Source organism: Pituophis catenifer, unplaced genomic scaffold, assembly GCF_029215685.1.
Source record: "Pituophis catenifer annectens isolate HBS135680 unplaced genomic scaffold, rPitCat1.0.hap2 SCAF_6, whole genome shotgun sequence".
NCBI lineage: Eukaryota > Metazoa > Chordata > Lepidosauria > Squamata > Colubridae > Pituophis > Pituophis catenifer.
The window spans coordinates 1986017-2011634 of NW_027256886.1; the positions used below are offsets into that span (position 1 = coordinate 1986017).

Below are 25618 nucleotides of genomic sequence, written 5' to 3' on the forward strand. Positions count from 1 at the left end.
TAGCAATAGCCTTCATTCTTTTGTATATACCTACTTATTAGGGCTTTTGGCACCCCCATAAGCGGTGTTTCTACAAAGTCAGCTTATTGCCCCCACAATCCAGGTCCTCAATTTACCTACCTCGGAAGGATGGAAGGCTGAGTCAACCTTGAGCCTGGTGAGATTTGAACTCGCACTAATTGCAGGCAACTGGCAGCTAAGGGCTACATAACAACACTTAGTCCGCGGCACCACCAAGGCTCTTAAATTTGCCCAAGTTGAGAAACAGTACTATGCAGGTAAGTCCTTGATTTACGACCACAATTGAGCCCAGAACTTATGTTGCTAAGTGAGAAATTTGTTAAGCGAGTTTTTATTTTATTTATTTATTTATTTTTATTTTTCAGATTTCTATACCGCCCTTCTCCTTTCGGACTCAGGGCGGTGAACAGCCAAAGTAAAACAGCCGTATTTTATGACTTTCCTTGCCACATTTGTTAAGTGAATCACTGCACTTGTTAAATTAGTATCACGGTTGTTAAGCGAATCTGGATTCCCCATGTCAAAAGTCCGCAAAAGGGGATCACGTGATCCCAGGGACGCTGCAACCGTCATAAATATGAATCAGTCGCCAAGTGTCTGAATTTTGATCATGCGACCATGGGGATGCTGCAACGGTCGTTAAGTGTGAAAAATGGTCGTTAAGTCCCTTTTTTCAGGTCTGTCGTAACTTCAAACGATCACTAAGTGAACTGCCGTAAATCGAGGACTACATGAATAAGAGCTTCTCTAGAGGGAGAACTACATCCTACCCCTAAGTTAAATTCTTCCTGTTTGCACCGGCATCTGGGTACCTTACAGTAGCCCCCTCTGATTTGCCCACTCAAAACAAGCCGGCTTTTGTCAAACCGTGGTCTGATCTGCCGGTAATTGCCGAAGGGGTGGGGGCCGGCAGAGACAAGAGGCTGAGATAATTCAAGCCATTTAAGCAATCGGGGACCTCTAGCCGATAGCGAGTTAATAGCGTGAGCCAAGACGAGATTGTGCCTGGTTGCCGTAATGGAGATGCCGAGGCCGCTCCGGGCTCCCCTGATACTCGCCTTTGATTTATAATTCATTTAGCGGCTCGTCAAAGCAAAGGAGCCACTTCTGAAAGACACCGGTTGACGGTGCTGAGTGAGCACGCGAGGCTGAAGGTGTCTCCGCCGAGCACAGATGGGTCCCAAGGAGCGCCAAGGAGAAAAAAAACTCAATAAGCCAACATCTGTAGCATTGCTCTAACCCAGGAGGTTGGTAAGCCTAGTCTAGGGGAGGGGTGCTAATGGATCCCATCTGGGGTGCTGGGTCATGGAGGGAAGCCTGCTTAGGTCCCATCCATCATTTCTTTTGGAGAAGGCAGATGTAGAATAGAATAACAGAGTTGGAAGGGACCTCGGAGGTCTTCTAGTCCAACCCCCTGCTTAGGCAGGAAACCCTACACCACTTCAGACAAAGGGTTATCCAACATCTTCTTAAAAACTTCCAGTGTTGTGAGATGGGCCTTCGATCCACGCTTCTCCTTTCATTCATGTCCATTGTTTTCCGAGGAGAAAAGCGTTAGCTTAGCACTGGGCGTAATGCACGTTTCTTCTTTCTTTTTTTTTTTTTAAGTCTAAGCACTGCTCGACTTTTAGTGACTGTTCATTTAGTGACAGTTCAACACACGGAAAAAAAGTCACTTAGGACCCTTTTTCACACTGACGACCGTTACAGCATTCCCCACGGTCATGTGATCAAAATTCAGATAGTTACGACTGTTGCAGTATTCTGGGGTCACATCGTCCCCTTTTGTGACCTCCTTGACAAGCAAAATCGGTGGGGAAGCCAGATTCACTTCCCAACCGTGTTACTAACTTAACAACCGCAGCGATTCGTTTAACAACTGTGGCAAGGAAAGTCGCAACATGGGGCAAAACTGACTTAAGAAACGTCTCACTTAGCAACAGAAATTTGGGGGCCTCAATTGCGGTCGTAACTTGAAGACTACCTATACCTGTTTGTCGGTCTTCCCAGGCTCGTGACACAAGTTTGATCTCTCCCTGCCTGCTTCCGTTGCCAAGTGGCAGCACTCGCATCACACACAACAGCAATGCGGGGGGGGGGGTGTTTGTCGCTTCCGCCAAGCAGCCCCCTCGGCTTAATGGTTCCCCCTTCCTCTTCCCCCTTCTTTTCAACTGCTCCGCAATGTTCTCGGCTGGCTAATGGGGCAATTTTTTTATTCTCTGCATTACACCGATTTGTCCAATTTGCCGTGCCATTCAGAGAGGCGAAAATAACGGCACCCGCAGATTAGATGATGGGAGTTCTCCGGAGTGCAGGCTGTCCTCTGTTTCGGGGACGGAATCAACTCATCTTGCTCGGGAGAAATTGGCACGTGGCATCGGACCAATGGCCCAGACACTTCTGCCACTACCTGAGGCTCAGACCTGGGCGGTCTTAGTTTGATTTTGGAGCAGGGGGTGAAATGCTCCCGTTTCGGACCAGATCGCCTGATCTGGTAGCGATGGAGGCGGGTGGCTCGGAGAACCGGTAGCAAAAATCACTGCCCCCCCCCCATGCCCAGCTGAGCCGCACAATCATCAGAGGCTTTTTTTTACTTTTAAAATCATTTTTTCTACAAACTTTTCGGCCGAAAAAATGCTTTTAAAAGTAAAAAAAAAAAAAAAAAAAAAGCCTCTGTCGATTGCACAGCTGCCTGCCTGCCTGATCGACAGAGGCTTTTTTTCTTTTAAATGCCTCTGACGATCTAAGCTGAGTTGCCTGATCGGCAGAGTCATTTAAAAGAAAAAAAGCCTCTGCCGATCAGGCAACTCAGCTGGGATTGTCAGAGCCTTTTGAAAGCATTTTTTTACAACCTCTTCGCCAAAATGAGTCCCTAACACAAAGAATGACACCAGACCCACACTCACGAGAGCCACAAAGGATGTAACCACGCAGAAAGCAGACTCAAACCCACACTGATGATGAGGCACGACCACGGACCAGAAGCCAGACCACAGCTGCATCATTAGCCACTTTAAACCCTTCCAATCCATACATGAAGCAGACTGACACCCACCATGAAGAGGTGGCACGGCCACGAACACGAAGCCAAGCAACAGCAACACAGCTCACCAGCTCAAATCCCCCTGCTACTCAGACTAACCCGAGCACAACCAAGCCCCCACCTAAACAGAACACACACCCAGCCAATCAGAGCACAGCCAACCCCCCATCCAATCAGAGCACAGGCAAACCCCCAACCAATCAGAACACACCTCCACCCAATCAGAACACAGCCAAGCTCCCACCCAATCAGTTCACACCTCCACTGGCAGTTAAAAGGAAGAAACAGCTGCGATCACACACATTGCTCCTAGAAGCACGAAGCCGAAAACACCAGCCTGAAGATGACGAATGAGACCTCGTCGAAACGTTGCCAAGACACCTCCAATTTTACGAATAACCAAAGACCTACATACATATATCCAAGCTGCTTTACTTATGACACTGTTTCTCAGCCTTGGGGCTTTGAAGAGGTGTGGACTTCAACTCCCAGAATTCCCCAGCCATTTCCCTGGGGAAGAGAAGAGGAGGAAGATCTGATGGGAGCCTGTACCCTGCCTCTCTTCAGTGGGGCAGCTCTCCAGGAGACAACCTGTGGCTCACATTCTCTTCCTTCCAACCCTTAATACCTTACTTACTTAATACCTTTCTTTGAGGGAAGTATTTTTCAGCTGCTTTTTAAGGTAGAATCTTGTCAAAATGGTATCTTTAAGGATGGGAATTTAATGCAAAGCAGCAATAAAAAGGAATTCAATTGCATTTTTTCTTTTTTTACAGCATTCTCCAAGGCGTGAGATTAAGCCTCTTTTCAGAAGGTTTCAGGTAGAATTATCAAAAAGGAATCCAAAAGACTAGGTTAAAATTTAATTCACTTTGCATGCTGGCTGGGAAATTCTGGGAGTTGAAGTCCATGCATGCTGAATGGGGAATTCTGGGAGTTGAAATCCACACATGCTTACTAGGGAATTCTGGGAGTTGAAGTCCAGGCATGCTGAATGGGGAATTCTGGGAGTTGAAATCCACACATGCTTACTAGGGAATTCTGGGAGTTGAAGTCCAGGCATGCTGAATGGGGAATTCTGGGAGTTGAAATCCACACATGCTTACTAGGGAATTCTGGGAGTTGAAGTCCAGGCATGCTGAATGGGGAATTCTGGGAGTTGAAATCCACACATGCTTACTAGGGAATTCTGGGAGTTGAAGTCCAGGCATGCTGGATGGGGAATTCTGGGAGTTGAAATCCACACATGTTTACTAGGGAATTCTGGGAGTTGAAGTCCAGGCATGCTGGATGGGGATTTTTGGGAGTTGAAGTCCAGGCATGCTGAATGGGGAATTCTGGGAGTTGAAGTTCATGCATGCTGGCTGGGGATTTTTGGGAGTTGAAGTCCAGGCATGCTGGATGGGGATTTGGGAGTTGGAATCCACACATGTTTACTAGGGATTTCTGGGAGTTGAAGTCCAGGCATGCTGAATGGGGAATTCTGGGAGTTGAAATCCACACATGTTTACTAGGGAATTCTGGGAGTTGAAGTCCAGGCATGCTGGATGGGGATTTCTGGGAGTTGAAATCCAGGCATGCTGAATGGGGAATTCTGGAAGTTGAAATCCACACATGCTTACTAGGGAATTCTGGGAGTTGAAGTTCATGCATGCTGGCTGGGGAATTCTGGGAGTTGAAGTCCAGGCATGCAGGATGAGGAGTTCTGAGAGTTGAAGTCCACAATTCTTAAAAGGGCCAATGTTTACAAAGACCCTCTTGTCTTCTATGAAAGCAGAGCTATGCTTAGCAGATGCTTATGGGACCCACTTCTTATACAGGCCAAAGCAGAGGCCTACCCCATAGCCAACATTACACCCCCACACACACACACACACCCCAAAACTTTTCCAACTTTTTCTAACTCGACTTCTCTCCCCTTTGCTGAACTTTGGCAAACCTTTTGATCAAACTCAGATCTTCCGTATTGCTTTTCTAATGCATTTTTATCCCCGCATTTCCGAATGAAGTGGCTCTCTCAAAAATTGGTCTCTGGAGGCAGCTATAAACGTATGCCGGGTAGATCAAAATGTTATTTGAAAGATAAGGACATGAATACAGTATCCCGGGAAATATTTTCAGACTTTTTAAACCTTTCTGGATGGGGTTTTAATCATATTCTCATAAGCCCATCGTGACGATTTTCAATGTAGACAGCAGATACTCCAGCCTAGCTTATATTTACTACCGAGGGAGCCGCTTTTTCAAGAACGTCAGCAGGGCAGAGGGCAAAAAAGTCAAAATGGAGGCCGGCGCTGCATGATAAAGTCTCAGTATCTATGGAAGTGGACTTGCTCCCCACTTGAGCCTTCAAAGCTGCTGATGCAGGGATGGGTTCTAAATTTTTTTACTACTGGTTCTGTAGGCGTGGCTTATTTTGTGGGCGTGACTTGCTGGAGGTAATGTGACTGGGTGGGCATGGCCAACTTTTTTTTTTTTAACTTTTAAAACCATTTTTTTCTACAACCTTAAGAGGTTGCAGGAAAAAAGATGCTTTTAGAAGCCTCTGACGATCAGGCAACTCAGCTGGGAGATCGCCAGAGGCTTTTAAAGGCATTTTTTTTTCCTACAACCTCTTCGGCTGAAGAAAAAAATGCTTTTAAAAGCCTCTGACGATTCCAGCTGAGCCGCGCGATCATCAGAGGTTTTTTTTTTTTTTTTACTTTTAAAAGCTTTTTTTCGGCCGAAGAGGATGTAGAAAAAATGCTTTTAAAAGTAAAAAAAAAAAAAGTTGGCCACACCCATGAGGTGGGCGGGGTAAGCGAGTGGCAACCGGGCCGGGGACCGTTTTGGGGGCGTGGCCAGACAATGTTATTACCGGTTTTCCAAACTACTACAAATTTTTACTACCGGGTCTTGCAAACCGGGGCGAACCGGGAGCAACCCACCACTGGTGTGATCGTTTTTCACACTTACGACCGTTGCAGTCACGCAAACAAAATCCAGACGCTGGGCAACTGATTCACATTTATGATGGTTGCGGTCGTAAAATGGGGCAATGCTCACTTCACAAATGTCTCACCTAGCAACAGACGTTTTAGGCTCCATTGTGGTCGTAAATCGAGGACTGCTCATAAAGAACTTTCTCTCCAATAGGAATAAGGTTCTAAATATAAGGAGGAGGCCTCAAATTTCGGTTTTTGACAGGAAAAAAAAAAAAATCTTATTTCATCCCTCCAGTACCATGAATTAAAGACAACGATTCTGTTTTTTTCAAAGTAAGTTATTTGGGGGAATTTTTTCATTTTTTTGCAATACGGGTACTCCTCGACTTATGACCACAACTGAGCCCAAAATTTTCACCGTTAAACAAGACAGTTGTGAAGTGAGTTTTGCTCCATTTTAACGCCCTTGCTTGCCACCGTCGTTCAGTGAATCACTGCAGTTGTTAAATTAGTAACAGGGTTGCTAAGTGAATCCAGCTTGCCTACTGACTTTTGCCTGTCAGAAGGTCGCAAAAGCGGATTGAGTGACTCGGCAACCGTCATAAATATGAACCAGTTGCCAGGCGGGTGAATTTTGATTACGTGATTATGGGGATGCTGCAACGGTCGTAAGTGTGAAAAACGGTCATAAGTCACTTTTTTCAGTGCCGTTGTAACTTTAAACAGTCTCTAAATGAACGGTTGTAAGTCGAGGATTGCCTGTACAATGCATCCAAGACAACTATCCCATTCTGAAAGTAAAATTAAATGGGGGAATTCTTTTCTTTTTTAAAAAATAATAGGGTTATAGAATATAGGTTGGAAGGGACCTTGGAGGTCTTCTAGTCCAACCCCCTCCTCAGGCAGGAAACCCTCTACCATTTCAGGCAAATGGATGTCCAATCTCTTCTTAGAAACCTCCAGTGATGGAGCTTGTGGCAAGTAGTTCCACTGATTAATTGTTCTCACTGTCAGAAAATTTCTCCTTAGTTCGAGGTTGCTTCTCTCCTTCCTTAGTTTCCATCCATTGCTTCTTGTCCTGCCCTCAAGTGCTATTTAGTTCTCATCAGCTAGCTATACCCTTACTCCAGTGGTGGGTTCCTCCCAGTTCAGTCCGGTTGAGCCGGTAGCGGTGACAATATGACATCATCGAAACGGTTCTCCCCCCCCCGCCCTCCCCCCCACGTTATTCTTACCTTTTATTTGGTCCCACCCCCAATCTATTGCTGCCTCCTGAGTCCCAGCTGATGACTAGAGGGAAAAAAACTGTTTAAACTCTTGCCGCGGGGCTTCCAAGGGCCACCCTACAGCTGATCAGTGTTAAAAGCAAACAAATGAGTCGGGTCGTAAGTGCGAGGACTGGTCGTAAGTGCGAAGGACCTTCCAGAAAGGACTCTGACCAGCTAGCGACGCCCACCTAGTCACATGACCTCCAAGCCACGCCCACAAAATAAGCCACGCCCACAGAACCGGTAGTAAAAAAATTTAGAACCCACCCCTGCCTTACTCGGATTCGAACTTGGGCTGCCTGCATATTAGGCAGTTGTATTAACCTCTGAGCCACAAGTTCTCCTCCCTTCATCAGCTTGATGATGATGATATATATGATGATATATATATATATATATATATATATAATATATATATATATATATATATAATATATATATATATATATATAATATATATATATATATATATATAATATATATATATATATATATATATATATATATATATATATATATATATATATTATATATATATATATTATATATATATATATATATATATATATATATATATATATATATATATATATATATATATATAATTTAAAAAAAACACCTTAAGATAACAAGCATACTTCATGCAGTCTTCTCTGTGTTTGTCCTGAATTCTATACTATTTAACGTCACAGATGTCCCCACTGAGCTTCTAGGGCATCGTCCTGATTTATTTGTTCAATCAATTTATACACCGGCTTGCGTCTCAAGAAAAGAAAGATAGATAGATGCATATTTCCAGCGTGTCCTGCCAAGGCAATTTTTTATCTCACTTTGTCTTCCGGGAGACACTTCGAGAGGCATTAGAAGATGCAGTGATGACAACCAAAGTGATAAGAAATTATTGGGTGCCCCCATATTCAGATGACGATCAAAATGTTTAGTCTCCTCCGCTATTTCACTTCCTTGCACGAAGGGAAGGACTCGCTCTACCCCTTCTCCTTAACAAAGTCGTCCTCGACTTATGACCACAATGGGGATCAGAATTTCCATTGTTAAGCGAGGAAGTTGTTAAGCGAGTCGCTCCTGAAGTTACGAACTTTTTTGGCATTGTTGCTAAGGCAATCACAGAAGTTGTTATAAATCAAGGATTACCTGTATTACATTTTTAGGGAATTTTGTGAGCTGCTTAAGAACAGAGGTGAGCCGAGATGGCAATTTCCGCCCTTAAGATTAGCAAAAAAGTTTAAGAATAAATCTGCAAAATGTTGGAAATGTCATGAGACACCCGGTTCATACTATCATATGTGGTGGACATGTCAAAAAGTGAAAAAATATTGGACAAAAATACATACATGGCTGGAAAAAAATGATAAAACAACACATAGACTTGAAACCAGAGACATTTTTGCTGGGCATTTTACCAGACAAGTATAATAAAGGGAATGTATGTATATCTGATTTTACATGTATTAATGGCAGCAAGAATAGTATTTGCACAATAGTGGAAAAGTGAAGGGATCCCAACAGATGAAGATGTGATTAGAAAAATATCAGAATGCGCAGAAATGGACAAGCTAACATTTACAATTAAGAAAAAGAAAGAAATGGAATATTTTTTGATTTGGGATTATTTTATCAATGGCTAGCTGGCAAAAATAGGAACTAGAAATAGGGAAATATATGAAAGGATCAGCGATAGAAGGAAGATGTGTTAAATTGGTTAAACAAATAGTCTGATTATTAATGGTATTAATATTAGTATAAATGATATAAATGCGATGAATATTGTTGTAAATACTCTGATTATTACTTCCTAAAATGATTTGTACCCAGACAACACACTGTTCAATTGAAGTTGGAATTTTTATATACTATAAGGAGCCTTATAGTGGTGCAGCAGACTAAAGCACTGTTAAGGTTGACTCAGCCTTCCATCCTTCCGAGGTAGGTAAAATGAGGACCCGGATTGTGGGGGCAATAAGCTGACTTTGTATTAAAAAAAGAACACCGCTTGGGGGGGCCGAAAGCCCTACTAAGCAGGTATATACAAAAGTATGAAGGCTATTGCTTAACGCCTTGTAAGCCGCCCTGAGTCTCCGGAGAAGGGCGGCATATAAATCGAACCAATAAATAAAATAAATAAAATAAATTCCGGCTCTGTTATTCTGTTCTCAAAAGTTCTTCCCAAAGTTTCCAAAACTTTTCACCATTTAAATTCACAGTGGGGCTAATTCTCCTTCTACAGCCAGAGGGCAGCACCCACAATGCTTTGGTCAATCTCAGAAAGCTAACCGGCTCAGACCTGATTACAAGTTGTCCTTGACTTATAGCTCTTCATTTAGTGACCGTTCCAAGCTACGACGACACTGGAAAAAGAGACTTACGACCATTTTTCACATTCACGATTATTGCAGCATCTCCACGTGATCAAAATGCGCACGCTTGGCAACGGCTTCATATTTATGAGAAGTTGCAATGTCCTGGGGAGGTCGTGTCTTCATCTTTTTGCGACCTTTTGACACACGATCAGTGGGAAAGCTAGATTCGCTTTTCAAACGTGTTACTAACTTGACAGCTGTGGCCAGAAAGGTCGTAAAACCTCCAGGTGGGTAAGGCTTGTTTTTTGCTCTCCCCAGGCTCCAGAGTCTTTCTAGGAGCCTGGGGAGGGTGAAAACAGCCTTCCCCCACCCTCCCGGAGGGTTATATTATTGTATATTATTATTATTATTATTATTATTATTATTATTATTATTATTATTATTATTATTATTATTATTATTATTATTATTATTATTATTTTATTTCTATACTGCCCTTCTCCTGAAGGACTCAGGGTGGTGTACAGCCTATTTAAAAACACAGACAAAACAGCAATTTAAAATTTAATATAAATTCACGGTTTGTGCTAATGGATCGGATGAGATGTTCCCTGACAATGCATGTCGTGTGAAAGGGGGGAAGCACTGAACTCACCTGTACAAGGATCCAGGAGAAGATGACGGCTACCCAGGGGTTTTCACCAGCCGATGTCTGCTTCGCTGGGCCCAAAACTTTGCCTTTATCACAAGGCCAGGCAGGGCAGAGAGAGAGAAAAAAAAATGAAATAATCCATTAAGATCAATGGTTGTACTCAGGGATCGGGTACTGGGGGTTCGGGAGAACCTCTAGCTAAGATTCTGTGCAGTTCGAAGAACCCCCAAATCCCACTCCTGGCTGGCCCCACCCAACCCGCCCTGCCACTCCCAGGAGTCCCCACATGGCCCGTTTCGGATGCGGCTAAGTGCAGGGTACGCGCGGAGGCTCGGGGAGGGCAAAAAATGGGCCTACCGGAAGTTTGGGAAAGCCAGAAACGACGGGATAATGCCGGGGCAGGTGAGTGGGCCCAGCCATTGGCTGTAAGTACCGGTTCATCAAAACCGGCTGAATCCCACCCCTGCCTATAACAATTCTTTTTTAATGATCTCCGAATGGGAAATTGGTTTTTTCTTCTTTTGCTTCAGAGCAAAAGGGGGCTGCAATCTTAAACATTCAAAGAGCCATTTGGACCCGTTTCCCGCAGAAAAAAACAACAACAAAAACAACTCCACATCACTCACTCCCACCCAGTCACATGACCCCTCCCTAGGCCATGCCTACCCAGCTGGTCATTAGGGCAGAGAACCGGTTGTTAAAAAACACCGGGAACCACAAAACCTTTTTCTCTCTTTCTCTCCCCTACTCTCTCTGTCTCTCTCTCTCTCCTCCTCTCCATCTCCTCCTCTCTCTCTCTGTATCTCTCTCTCTCCCCCCGTATCTCTCTCTGTATCTATGTCTCTCTCTCTCCCCTCTATGTATCTCTCTATGTCTCTCTCTCCTCCTATCTTCTCCTCTCTCCCTCTCTATCTCCCTCTCTCCCTCTCCCCTCTCTTTGTATCTCTCTCTGTCTCTCACTCCCTCTCCCCCTTCTCTCTATGTCTCTCTCACTCCCTCTCCCCCCTCTATGTATCTCTCTGTCTCTCTCTCCTCCTCTCTATCTTCTCCTCTCTCTCTCTCTCTCCTCTCTTTGTATCTCTCTCTCTCTGTCTCTCTCACTCCCTCTCCCTCTCTCCCCCTTCTCTCTATGTCTCTCTCGCTCCCTCTCCCTCTCTCCCTTCTCTCTATGTCTCTCTCCCTCCCTCTCCCCCTCTATGTATCTCTCTATGTCTCTCTCTCCTCCTCTCTTTCTCCTCTCTCTCTCTCTCTCCCCTTTTTGTATCTCTCTATGTCTCTCTCTCTCCCTCTCCCTCTCCCTCTCTCCCCCTTCTCTCTGTCTCTCTCGCTCCCTCTCCCTCTCCCCCTTCTCTCTGTCTCTCTCCCTCCCTCTCCCCCCTCTATGTATCTCTCTGTCTCTCTCTCTCCTCCTCTCTATCTTCTCCTCTCTCTCTCTCCCCCCTCTCTTTGTATCTCTCTCTCTCTATGTCTCTCTCACTCCCTCTCCCTCTCTCCCCCTCTCTATGTCTTTCTCGCTCCCTCTCTCCCTCTATGTATCTATGTCTCTCTCATCCTATCTTCTCCTCTCCCCCCCTCTCTCTGTATCTCTCCCCCCCCCCCCGGTATCTCTCTCTCTCTCTGTATCTATGTCTCTCTCTCTCCCTCGCTTCTCCCCCCCCCCCTCTGTATCTTGGATTTCCAAGGCCAGGCGAGGACTGACTGGGAGGAGAGGATGAGGGGCAGGGCCAGCCAGTGATGGGACAGGGAGCCGCAGCAGAGGGCCGATAGAGCTGCATGCGGCTCCGGAGTGACGGGTTGTTGACACCCGGTTTACACACTGGATCAGTCTTTGCACTGAGTTATTCTTTCTTGGTTACCATCACTCCAATACCTATCGGCTCATTTTGTGCCATTTAGGTATTTTCTCCCCAATATTTTACACTTTACGCTCCCTTGCACATTTTGCTCTTTGCCATTTTAAAGCCTATTTCCCTCAGACAAAAGAAAAATGTCCGGAGCTTCGTAACTTCTCACTTGCTTCAATGCTTCTCTTCTCAGGCCCCGTGAAAACTGGAACTTAGAAATAAAAGTCTGGTTTTTCTTTTAAGAGCCTTTCTTTTCAGAGCAATTGAGCCCAAAAATTGATGTTGCTAAGTGAAATATTTGTTCAGCGAATTTTGCTCCCCGTTTTATGACCTTCCTTGCTACGGCTGTTAAGTGAATCGCTGCAGATTTAAGTTAGTAACAGGGTTGTTAAGTGAATCTGGCTTCCCTGTGGACTTTGCTTGCCAGGAGGTCGCAAAACGGGGATCGCGTGACACAGGGACACCGCAACCGTCACAAATATAAGACAGTTGCCAAGCCCCTGAATTTTAATAACGTGACCATGGAGATACTGCAATGGTCGTAAGTGTGAAAAACGGTCATGAGTCACTTTTTTCAGGGCTGTTTTAACTTTGAACAGACAGTAAATGTACTCTTCTAAGTCAAGGATTACCTGTATTTTATTATTATTTGGCCAAGTGTGGTTAGACACACAGGGAATTTGTGTACAGAAGCATTCAGTGTACTTGCAAAACAATAGAATATAATAAGAATAAGAATACGAATAAGAATAAGAGCTCTGGTGGCGCAGCAGACTAAAGCACTGTTATTAACATCAGCTGCCTGCAATTACTGCAAGTTCAAATCTCCCCAGGCTCAAGGTTGACTCAGCCTTCCATCCTTTCTAAGGTAGGTAAAATGAGAACCCGGATTGTGAGGGCAATAAGCTGACTTTGTATAAAATATACAAAAGTATGAAGGCTATTGCTTAACGCATTGTAAGCCGCCCTGAGTCTCCGGAGAAGGGCAGCATATAAATCAAATTTAAAAAAAAAAAATACTAAAGTGCATAGCCAATAAAGGAGGAAAGTAAAAAATAATAAAGGACATTAATAATACTATTGCAGCCACACCTTATTGAGTTTATACACACACACGTTTTCCCGAAAATAAGACCTATTCCAGGGGTCTGTAACCTTAAACACTCAAAGAACCATTTGGACCCGTTTCCCACAGAAAAGAAAACACCGGGAGCCACAAAACCCTTCCCGTGCCGGACTATTTCTTAAGCGGCCACAAAACTAGCATATGTAGTTGAATTAAATGTTCTGTTTTCTTCTGAAACTTTTCTTTTCTTGGATTTATGCATGGTTGGCCTACTGGGGGTTGAAAAGCTCAATAAATCGCGTGTCGCACATTGGCGGTTGTAACACATATTTTGAGTGACAGGGAGCCGCAGCAGAGGGGTGAAAGAGCCACATGCAGCTCCAGAGACACAGGTTGCTGACTCCTGACCTATTCCAACACTGCAACCATCATAAATAGGAGTCAGAATTTTGATCACATGACCATGTGGATGCCGGAATGGTCATAAGTGTGAAAACTGGTCCAAAGTCACTTTTTTCAGCGCCACTGTAACTAAGAACGGTCACTAAATGAATTGTTGTACGTCGAAGAGTACTGAATAACAGGTCTTCTATGGAAGGCATAATCCATAAGGGGTTTATTTTATTTATTTATTTTATTTTATTAAATTTCTATACCGCCCTTCTCCCGAAGGACTCAGGGCAGTGAACAGCCACAAGATAAAAACACATACATACAAAAATTTATAATGAATTAAAAACGAATTAAATAATTTGGCTGAATTTAAAATACCCCATAATTTAAAACAAATTAAAATTTACATTTAAAAAGGGGTTTGGATTAACTGAACAGTTTTAAATTTAATAAGAAACAGCACAGATCATTTAATTCAGCTTTTGTGTGGTCCTTGGCGTGGTGGTTTTCTTGGAGACGTTTTATTACCAAACTAGGTAATATCATCAGTGCCACTTCGACTTTTGCTTCTTGCCCTGGCTATAAATCATGGCTATCAGAAGATGTTCTCCAGGCAATAGGATGAGAGAGGAAAAGTCCCTTTTAAGTAGAGGCCCACAAATGTGGAACCATTTTCCTGATCCACTAAGCTCAACTTCCCAATTCCAGCGAAAGGATTTTGATTTATCAAAGGGTTTTGGGGTTTTTTTGGTCATTTCTACCTGACAGTTCTGTGGGTTTATAACTCTTTGTTTTTATTGTAACAGGAAACCGAAGAGACGATGTATGTTCTTTATTATGGTGCATTTATATTCCCGTAAACTTCTGAGGAATTTGTCAGGTCTGAAGGGCAGAAATTTATTTATTAAAACTGTAATTCCAACCTCTCTCTGGGTAGCCATGCGATTGGCAGATTCTTGGCTTTTTCAACAACTTCCTTGGGCGTACCTCGCCCGCCTTCCTGGCCATTTGCTAGAAAAATATATGTTCCTGGTAAGATAATACGTTTCTATAAAACAGGCAAAAGGCCGAGAGAAATCCCAAATCCTCACTAGGGCAATGCATTATTAGAGTCAATCCAGACATCATAAAATAATGAGTAAATAAATTCTCTAACTTCATCTGGTGATATTGCTACAGCCGCCGTAACAAAGCAGAGAGAAATTTGTGCTGGGGAAAATGTTCAAAGAGATGTATATGTTTCCCTCTTTTTTTAAAATTATATATGGCAGGCTTATGAAGGAGATCAGTTTCATCCACTACTGGGCAGGATAGAAATGGTTTTCCTCAACTAATGTTCCAATTCTTCTTTCCACTCATATAGTAAAAAATAAAACTTCCTTGGGGTTGAGCTCAATAGCGGAGTTTTCATAGTGCAACAAATTGGATGCCCTTGACTTCTTTTGCAATGATTTGTTCAACTTCTCTGTTGCTTGTAACCGTGGCTTTCTGAGTGGTGCCCCATCCATCAACTCGCCTGGCCAGGCCTAGCTTTTTCAAGATGAGCCTGGCTGCCTGAGGGAATCGTCTCTCAACATTTCTCACTGGGCTCATGTGTTGTGGCTTGATATGAACGTACCACAATTAGCACTTCCCCCCCCCCCACAATTTTTTTATATTTATTTACTGTATGACATTGAAGACATGGATAGAAGCGGTGAAGACTTACAGAAAATAAAAATCTAGAGAAAGAACGTAATGATACACAGAAGCTGGAGATATGTGGTCAATTTTGTAAGGTATAAGAAATTCAAGAAGTAAATACAGGTAGTCCTCGCCTTACAACCATTCATTTAGTGACCATTTGAAGTTACAATGGCACTGAAAAATGCGAATTATTATTATTATTACTATTATTATTACTATTATTATTACTATTATTTTATTTATTTATTTATTATTTATTTATTGATTGATTGATTGATTGATTGAATTTGTATACCGCCCTACTCCCGAAGGACTCAGGGCGGTGAACAGCCAAATAAAATACATATAATACAAATGTTAAAAAACCATTAAAATACAATTAAATAATTGGCCTGGAAAACGAAATTTAAAACACCCCAAATTCATAAGACAAATTTAAAATTTTAAAATTTTAAAAATTTTAAAAAAAACAGTTTAAAAGAGAGGTTAGGCCAGGCCGGCCTGCTGGAAAAGAAATGTTTTGATGGCACGGCAGAAAGTGTGCAGGTCCGGGATCCTCTGTATCTCCTGAGGGAGCTCGTTCCAGATGGCGGGTGCCCCCACAGAGAAGGCTCTCCCCCTGGGGGCCGCCAGTCGACACTGTTTGGCCGACGGCACCCTGAGGAGCCCCTCTCTATGGGAGCGTACTGGTCGGTGAGAGGCTACTGGTGGCAGAAGGCGGTCTCGTAAATACCCCAGTCCGATGCCATGGAGCGCTCTAAAGGTGGTAACCAAAACCTTGAAGCGCACCCGGAAGACCACCGGGAGCCAGTGCAGCTCGCGCAGGGGGGGGTCACATGGGAGCGCCCTGTCGCTCCCATAACCACCCGCGCGGCCGCATTCTGGACCAGCTGGAGCCTCCGGGTGCTCCTCAAGGGGAGCCCCATATAGAGACCACTGCAGTAGTCCAGGCGGGAAGTGACGAGGGCATGAGTGACTGTATTTAACAAGTCCCAATCCAGAAAGGGACGCAACTGGCGAATCAGGCGAACCTGATAAAATGCCCTCCCGGCCCTTTTACGACCATTTTTCACACTGACCATCGTTGAAGCATCCCCAGGGTGACGTGATCAAAATTCAGATGCTTGGTAGATGCATTGTAAATTCATATTTACAATGTCCGGGGGGGCTCATGTGATCCCCTTTTGTGAACTTCTGTCAAGCAAAGGTAGCATAGCAGGTCCAAAAAGGCTCCATGCCCATTTGCACCACTCAGGTGACCCTGAGGACACAGATAAACCTCCAAGTGGCCTCAACGACTCTCTAAAAAGGATGCAAATGACCAGCTTTGTCTGCAAGGAGTATAAATCCTTCCATTCCCCACCATTCACTTAGAGCTGAAGAAACTTCTTGGATGAGAAGCGAAATGTCTTCAAAGAAAAACCAGAAAGTCCAGTTGCCTCTTGCAAAAAATACCTTTGGGAGTTTGGCAAAAGTTTAACCTATCTCAGTGATGGCTAACCTTTTTGCTGATGTGTGCCAAAAGCGGGGGGGGGAGCGCGGGGGGTCGAGTGCGCGCGTGCCCACACCCATAATTCAATGTGCCCTGCCCCCCATGCATGCACACGCAATCCCCCCCACGCGACCCACGCTTTTGGCATGCGATGGCACGGTGGGCCCCGTAGGCCTGTTTTATGCCCTCCCCAGGCTCCAGAGGTTTTCTAGGAGCCGAGGGAGGGTGAAAATGGTCTTCCCCACCCCCCTGAAGGCCAGAAACGGCCCATTTCCCAATTTCCGGTGGGCCCGAAAGGCCCGAAAATCAGCTGGCTGGCGAACGCATGCATGCTGGAGCTGAGCTAGGGAAACGCTCGCATGCCTACAGATATGGCTCCACGTGCCACCTGTGGCATGCGTGTCACAGGTTCGCCATCACAGACCTAGATCATCCTTTAGGGCCTACTGATTCCACAACCCTTATGATCAGGGGTAGGTTCCACTTATCTTCACTACCTGTTTGCAACAGAAGCGGTCACCCGCGGCGCTTCTGTGTATGCGTAGAGTGTCTGTGATGACGTCCGGGTGGGTGGGTGGAGCCTCCCGCCACCGTCACTACCGGTTCGCAAGATCCGGAGCAAATCAATAGGAACCCATCACTACTTATGATGTGATGGAGTCCAAGCTTTCTTGAGTGACAGAAGGCTACTTTTTTAGAGCAGGGGTCTCCAAACCTGACAACTTTAAGACTTGCGGACTTCAACTCCCAGAATTCCTCAGCCAGCGTGGCTGAGGAATTCTGGGAGTTGAAGTCCACAAGTCTTAAAGTTGCCAGGTTTGGAGGAGACTTAGTCTTAGTCTTTTCTTTATTGTCACTTTGAATGTAGGCCAATTGGCATACATTAAAATGAAATTTCGTTGCATCCAGCTCTCAAAGGGTCCCCCCACTCCAATATACACCACACAAACATGACATAAAGATTGCTATGTTCTTCTCTTGTTACTCACCAAAGAGGTCATCTTTGGCCAAAGCGTAAAGGATCCGGGAGGCCCCAATGAGGTTGCTCATGGCAGCTGAGAGGGTGGAAAAGTAGACCCCGATGATGACAAATGGGGGCCAGATGTTGATGTCCTTCAAAAAGCTGTAATCCCGCTGGAGAAGAAACCTAGAGAAAGAAGAACGTTGGTAGAAGAACGTTGTGTGATGAAGTTATGTTATGATTGCTAATTTGTACCCTATGACTATCATTAAGTGTTGTACCTTATGATTCTTTTTTTTTTATTGAAAAAGTTTTTCAAATACAATTTTTTTCCCCCTTTTCCCCCCCCCCACCTTATGATTCTTGATGAACGTATCTTTTCTTTTATGTACACCGAGAGCGTAGGCACCGAGACAAATTCCTTGTGTGTCCAATCACACTTGGCCAGTAAAGAATTCTATTCTATTCTGATTATGATAATGTCCGTAATCTTGAAGTGATTACAGTATATTTGAGGCATAACTCCCTGGGTTTGCAAAAAAACCACAGCCATCAGTTAAAAAAAATATCTCTGCCAAGATACTACAGGTAGTCCTCAATTTATGACCATAATTGAGCCCAAAAATTCTGTTCCTACGCGAGGCGTTTGTTAAGTGACTATTGCCCCATTTTACGACCCTTCTTGCCACGGTTGTTAAGTGAATCTGACTTTCCCACTGCTGGTCAAAAGGGGATCCCATGATTTCGGGACAGTGCAATTGCCATAAATAGGAGGCAGTTGCCAAGATCCCGTGACTACGGGGACGTTGTTTTTTTTGTTTTTTTTTAAATTTGATTTATATGCCGCCCTTCTCCGGAGACTCAGGGCGGCTTACAGTGCGTTAAGCAATAGCCTTCATCCTTTTGTATATTTTTACAAAGTCAGCTTATTGCCCCCACAAACTGGGTCCTCATTTCACCTACCTTAGAAAGGATGGAAGGCTGAGTCAACCTTGAGCCTTGGAGAGATTCGAACCAGCAGTAAATTGACCGTTGTGACGGTCACAAGTATGAAAAATGGCCATAAGCCACCTTTTTCAGTGCCGTTGTAAAACGGTCATTAAACAAACTGTTGCAAGTCGAGGACTACCTTGTGTACCCCTTTGAGTGGTTTTTTTTTTTTAATTTGATTTATATGCCGCCCTTCTCCGAAGACTCAGGGCGGCTTACAATGTGCTCAGCGATAGCCTTCATCCTTTTGTATATTTATACAAAGTCAGCTTATTGCCCCCACAAACTGGGTCCTCAATTTACCTACCTTAGAAAGGATGGAAGGCTGAGTCAACCTTGAGCCTTGGCGAGATTCGAACCCTGCAGTAATTGCAGGCAGCTGGTCTTAATAACCAGCTTAATAACAGGGTGCTTTAAACCCCTGTACTACCAAGGCTCTTTGCATGTTTGCATGTTAAACTGGAGTTGAGGCTTTGATTGTGTGGTTGCGACTGCCATGGTGACTTTTTTGACTCTCTCAGATGGCCCTGAAGCCGTTTTCATTCCAAAAGTTCGAAGTGACACATAAAGTAAGACCATCGTAATACAATGCAAGAAGAGAAGAAAGCCGAAGTAACTACTACATCATGGTATAGACACCAAAGCGCACTTCAAAATCAGGTCATCATATATAAATACACCGCCCTCCCAGGAGCCCATTTTGGGATGCAGGCTCGGGGAGGGTGAAAAACGGGCCTACCGGAAGTTCAGGAAGGCCGGAAATGGGCCCGTTTCTGGCCTCTAGAGGGCCTCTGGAGCCTGGGGAGGCCGTTTTGAGGCCTTCCTGGAGGCTTGAGGAAAGCCGCCGGAGCCCGGGGAGGTCAAATGCGCCCCCCCTCCGCCATGGTGCAGGAAGCTGACTAGGCCACGCCCACCATGGCCACGCCCACCCAGCAACTGGGCAGAGAACCTCTTGCTAAAATTTTTGAAGCCCACCCCTGCACAAACACATACGAGGCAACAACTATCTTGCTCCCAGTGATACACAAAACAGATACAATTTGAGAAAGAGTTCCCAGTGTGAGGAAATTTAATAAACAATAAAATAAGCAGCCTTAGGCATGAAAGCTGGCTGGGTGACTCTGGGCCAATCACCAGGCGACTGTAAATTCTAGTCCTTCCTTTGGCTCAAAAGGCAGCTGGGTGACCTTGGGCTTATCACTAGGACACTGTGAGTTCTAGTTCTGCCTCTGGCATGAAAGCTGGCTGGGTGACTTTGGGCCAATCACCAGGCGACTGTAAATTCTAGTCCTTCCTTTGGCTCAAAAGGCAGCTGGGTGACTTTGGGCTTATCACTAGGACACTGTGAGTTCTAGTTCTGCCTCTGGCATGAAAGCTGGCTGGGTGACTCTGGGCCAATCACCAGGTGACTGTAAATTCTAGTCCTTCCTTTGGCTCAAAAGGCAGCTGGGTGACCTTGGGCTTATCACTAGGACGCTGTGAGTTCTAGTTCTGCCTCTGGCATGAAAGCTGGCTGGGTGACTTTGGGCCAATCACCAGGCGACTGTAAATTCTAGTCCTTCTTTTGGCTCAAAAGGCAGCTGGGTGACCTTGGGCTTATCACTAGGACGCTGTGAGTTCTAGTTCTGCCTCTGGCATGAAAGCTGGCTGGGTGACTTTGGGCCAATCACCAGGCGACTGTAAATTCTAGTCCTTCCTTTGGCTCAAAAGGCAGCTGGGTGACTTTGGGCTTATCACTAGGACACTGTGAGTTCTAGTCCTGCCTCTGGCATGAAAGCTGGCTGGGTGACTTTGGACTGATCACCAGGAGACGGTGAGTTCTAGTTCTGCCTTAGGCGTCAAAGTCGGCTAGGTGATTTTGGACTGATCACTTTCCCTCAGGCCAATCCATTTTACAGAGTTGTTGTGGGAAAAATGTGAGAAGGAAGAAGTATTAGGTATGTCCTCAGTGAGTTACTTATAAGGTAATAAAGGAGGTATAAAACATCTAATAAATAAATAAACAGCAACACAGCCCAGGTGGTGAGAAAACGGGGAAGAAACATTTCGTATCCTTCAGAGAGAATCCCATCTTAATCCGCTCATTATAAAATGGGTCGCTATTTTTGCAGTTTCCAGCATTCTATATTTATTCCCAATTCAAGCCTTAAAGAGACTTTACGGGTGGTCCTTGACTTACAACCATTCGTTTAGTGACCATTCAAAGCTACCACGGCACTGAAAAAAAGACTTATGACTGTTTTTCACACTTACGACCGTTGCAGCGTCCCCACGGTCACGTGATCAAAATCCAGACGCTTGGCAACTGAGTCGTATTTATGACGGTTGCAGTGGGGGTCATTTGATCCCCTTTTGCGACTTTCTGACAAGCAAAAAACAATTGGGAAGCCAGATTCCGTTAACCAGCATGTGACTAACTTATCAAGACTGTGGTGATTCACTTAACACCTGTGGATAGAAAGTTCGTAAAATGGAACAAAGCACGCTTAACCGTCATGCTCAGCAACGGAAATTAGGGGTTGAATTGAGGTCGTAAATCAAGAACCATCCGTATTGAATTCTTGCTTTCGGGCCTTGTCCTATTCCAGGGATTGTGGCCCTGCCACCTTGTCACACCTGCAGGAGACTGTTCTGCCCCAGCTACGGATCCCAAAGAACACAGCACACACACAGTTTGTACAAAACTTAATTTACTAAAATAACTCAGTCTTTTTCAAAACAAAGGCTGTTAATAAACTTTCTTAACAGACTACAAGAAACCAAAGATAAAGTAATCACAATCTTACTAAGGTTGGCAGAAAGCCCAGAAGCAATTTGCAGAGAATCCAGACGCGAAGGAGAGTGAACTAAAGTTGTTCCCTACAAATTGCTTCAGTCGGCGTTCCTCCTTAAATAGGTTAAGGGAGTGGCCAATTAGCCCCAAGCCTTACTCTCGAAGAACCTCCTCCTGAGGAGCCACTCCTGCCTTTTGCCACTCTGCGCGCCCGTGCATCGAGAAGAGGCTCCTCCTCTTCGTCCTCTTCACTTAAAGGAGCTTCTGGAGGTTCTGAAGGCCCTGGCTGAATCCCCACCTCTGGCACCACATCTTCTCCAGTCTCCTCATTGTCCGACTCGAGTGCCAGCTACACAGGCTGCTGGTGCAGCACCACACCAGCCTCCTCGCTGTCTGAATCAGCTACAATCCGCACAGGCTGCTGACGGGCCACAACAGAGATAGTATCGCTACCACCACAAAGGCAGCCGTCTCTACACCTTCCCTGCTGCAAAAATTCTGTCAAATCAATCATTGATGACTTTGTAATCACTTCCCCCATTTTACGAGACAGCAGCTGATGGAAGGCCGCTGCGTTGAAAAGCCAGCCGGGTAAAATTCAATAAAGCAACTAAAAAAGAGAAGATACCTAACTTTCACTAACACATCAAACTATACAAATGGCTGGGATTTAATTGGATTTTAACAAGAGGCAGTGAGCAGGTGGGAGATAAATTTGCATGGGCTATCAAAGCTGCTGTCTTTTTGGCAATTAATACCTAATTAGCCTTAAAATTGATCACCTTGCTGAGAAGTGCAGCGGATTGGATGGTTTGGGGGCTTTAGGGGACCATTCTGGAGGTTTGGGGACTAGATAGCGGCCTTCTGTCTTCTCTGAAGACAGGTGGATGGAGAGGCTGCAGAGCTCCTGGCTGGAAACCATGAGCCTCCGAGGACATATTCTGCACAGTGGTGAAATCCAAATTTCTTTACTACCAGTTCTGTGGGTGTGGCTTGGTGGGCATGGTGTGGTTTGGTGAGCGTGGCTTGGTGGGTGTGGCAGGAGAAGGATATTGCAAAATCTCCATTCCCACCCAACTATGGGGCCAGCCAGAGGTGGTATTTGTCTGTTCTCCAAACTACTCAAAATTTCCGCTACCGGTTCTCCGAACTACTCAAAATTTCCGCTACTGGTTCTCCAAACTACTCAAAAAATCCACTACCGGTTCTCCGAACTACTCAAAATTTCCACTACCGGTTCTCCGAACTACTCAAAATTTCCGCTACTGGTTCTCCAAACTACTCAAAATTTCCACTACTGGTTCTCCGAACTACTCAAAATTTCCGCTACCGGTTCTCTGAACTACTCAAAATTTCCACTACTGGTTTTCCAAACTACTCAAAATTTCCACTACCGGTTCTCCGAACTACTCAAAATTTCCACTGCCGGTTCTCCGAACTACTCAAAATTTCCGCTACTGGTTCTCCGAACTACTCAAAATTTCTGCTACAGGTTCTCCAAACTACTCAAAATTTCCACTGCCGGTTCTCCGAACTACTCAAAATTTCCACTACTGGTTCTCCGAACTACTCAAAACTTCCACTACCGGTTCTCCGAAGTACAAAAAATTTCCGCTACTGTTTCTCCAAACTACTCAAAATTTCCACTACCGGTTCTCCGAACTACTCAAAATTTCCGCTACTGGTTCTCCAAACTTCTCAAAATTTCCACTACTGGTTCTCCGAACTACTCAAAATTTCCGCTACCGGTTCTCTGAACTACTCAAAATTTCCACTACCGGTTCTCCGAACTACTCAAAATTTCCACTGCCGGTTCTCCGAACTACTCAAACTTTCCGCTACTGGTTCTCCGAACTACTCAAAATTTCTGCTACAGGTTCTCCAAACTACTCAAAATTTCCACTACCGGTTCTCCGAAGTACAAAAAATTTCCGCTACTGGTTCTCCAAACTACTCAAAATTTCCACTACTGGTTCTCCGAATTACTCAAAATTTCCGCTACCGGTTCTCCAGAACCTGTCACAACCTGCTGGATTTCACCCCTGGTTCTGCAGGCTTTAACTCACGGTCCAGGCTGGGACAATCACCTTGGGACTGCAGCCCTGCCATTCGAATGTGTGGTCTAGAGCAGGGTTTCCTCAACCTCACAGCTTATTCCAAGTGTGGTAAGACCATGCTTGGAATACTGCATCCAGTTTTGGTGGCCACAATATAAAAAATAGGTTGAGACTCTAGAACTGTGATGGCGACTCTAGAACCGTGATGGCACGCGTGCCCAAAGTGGCACATGAAGCCATGTCGCACGGCATGCATGGCCTTGCCTGTTTGTCTTCCAGGTTTCTGGCGCACATGCGCGCGACAATCAGCTGTCCTTCACATGTGCAGCAGTACCGAAAACCGGTGTGTGCATGCACGCTGGCTAGCTGATTGGTGCACATGCGTGCCGGAATCTGGAAGTATGGCTTTTCTGGAGTGCAGCCCCGACAAGCGGTTTCCGTGTGATCTTTTCAGCACTTGGTACCGAAAAGATTTGCCATCACTGATCTAGAAAGAATGCAGAGAAGAGCAACAAAGATGATGAAGGGGCTGGAGGCTAAAACATATAAAGAATAGTTGCTGGAATTGAGTAGGTCTACTTTAATGAAAAGAAGGGGAGACATGATAGCAATCTCCCAATATCTCAGGGGCTGCCACAAAGATGAGGGAGTCAAGCTATTCTCCAAAGCACCTGAGGGCAGGACAAGAAGCAATGGGTGGAAACTAACCAAGGAGAGAAGCAACCTGGAATTAAGGAGAAATTTCCTGACAGGAAGAACAATTAATCAGTGGAACTACTTGCCTCCAGAAGTTGTGGGTACTGGAGGCTTTTAAGAAGAGATTGGACAACCATTTGTCTGAAATGCTATAGGGCCATGATGGCGAACCTATGGCACGCGTGCCACAGGTGGCACGTGGAGCTATAACAGTGGGCATGCATGCGTTTGCCGGCCAACTGATTTTCGGGCCTTCCGGGCCCACTGGAAGTCGGGAAACAGGCTGTTTCCGGCCTCCGGAGGGCTTCCGGGGTGTTGGGAAAGGCCGTTTTCACCCTCCCCAGAAAGCCTCTGGAGCCTGGGGAGGTCAAAAAACGAGCCTACTGGGCCCACTGTGCCATCGCGTGCCAAAAGCTGGGGGGAGCGTGGAGGGTTGCGTGCACATCCATGGGGCGCATTGAATTTTGGGCATGGGCACACATGCACACGACTCCCCCCCCCGCCCTTCCGCTGCTTTTGGCACGCAACAGCAAAAAGGTTAGCCATCATTGGTATAGGGTCTCCTGCTTGAACAGGAGGCTGGACTAGAAGATCTCCAAAGTCCCTTCCAAATCTGTTATTCTGCTAATTTGAAGATCTGTGGCCTACAACTCCCCAGCCACCAGGGGAACCACCAAAAAAGGAACCTACACCCAGCGAAACTGGAAGGGCAAGTTTTTCTATACAAACAGGGAGCAAATCCCACATTCTCTCACGCTGATGCTGTTGCCTAGTTGGGTAACAAAATGTCTACAAGCAACCAGCAAGTTGCTTGTAGAGCCTTGGTAGTACAGTGGTCTAAGGCACCCTGTTATTAAGCTGGTTATTAAGCTGGTTATTAAGACCAGCTGCCTGCAATTACTGCAGGTTCGAATCTCGCCAAGGCTCAAGGTTGACTCAGCCTTCCATCCTTTCTAAGGTAGGTAAATTGAGGACCCAGTTTGTGGGGGCAATAAGCTGACTTTGTATATATATGCAAAAAGAATGAAGGCTATTGCTTAGCGCATTGTAAGCCGCCCTGAGTCTTCGGAGAAGGGCGGCATATAAATCAAATTAAAAAAAAAAAAAAAGTTCAGAGAGCGCCAAGAACTCCACAGTTCAACCCTGAGCTGTATATATTCTCTTCTACAGTTGTCCTTGACTTAAAACCATTTGTTTAGTAACTGAAGTTACAATGGCTCTGAAAAAAAGGGACTTGCACTTATGACCATTTCGATATCTCCATGGTCACATGATCAAAATTCAGGCCCTTGACAACGTGCATGCATGTACAACAGTTGCATCATATTGGGGGTCATGTGACTGTTATTTGCAACTTTCTCAGACAGCTTCCAACAAGCAAAGTCAATGGGGAAACTGGATTCACTTAACAACCATGTGATTCACTTAAGAACT

The 25618-nt window shown here is 45.0% G+C and overlaps 1 protein-coding gene across 1 annotated transcript in view; it reads right to left on the reverse strand.

Annotated features, from left to right (window-relative positions):
• Positions 1 to 25618, reverse strand: part of LOC139318215 (solute carrier family 12 member 9-like) — a 138574-nt gene that overhangs the window by 63217 nt on the left and 49739 nt on the right. Inside the window, exons 7-8 of the mRNA XM_070945553.1 lie at positions 17697 to 17854; positions 10230 to 10312 (exon numbers count right to left, since the gene is read on the reverse strand). Coding sequence (XP_070801654.1) covers positions 10230 to 10312; positions 17697 to 17854 — 241 coding nt within the window. The remainder of the gene's footprint in view (positions 1 to 10229; positions 10313 to 17696; positions 17855 to 25618) is intronic.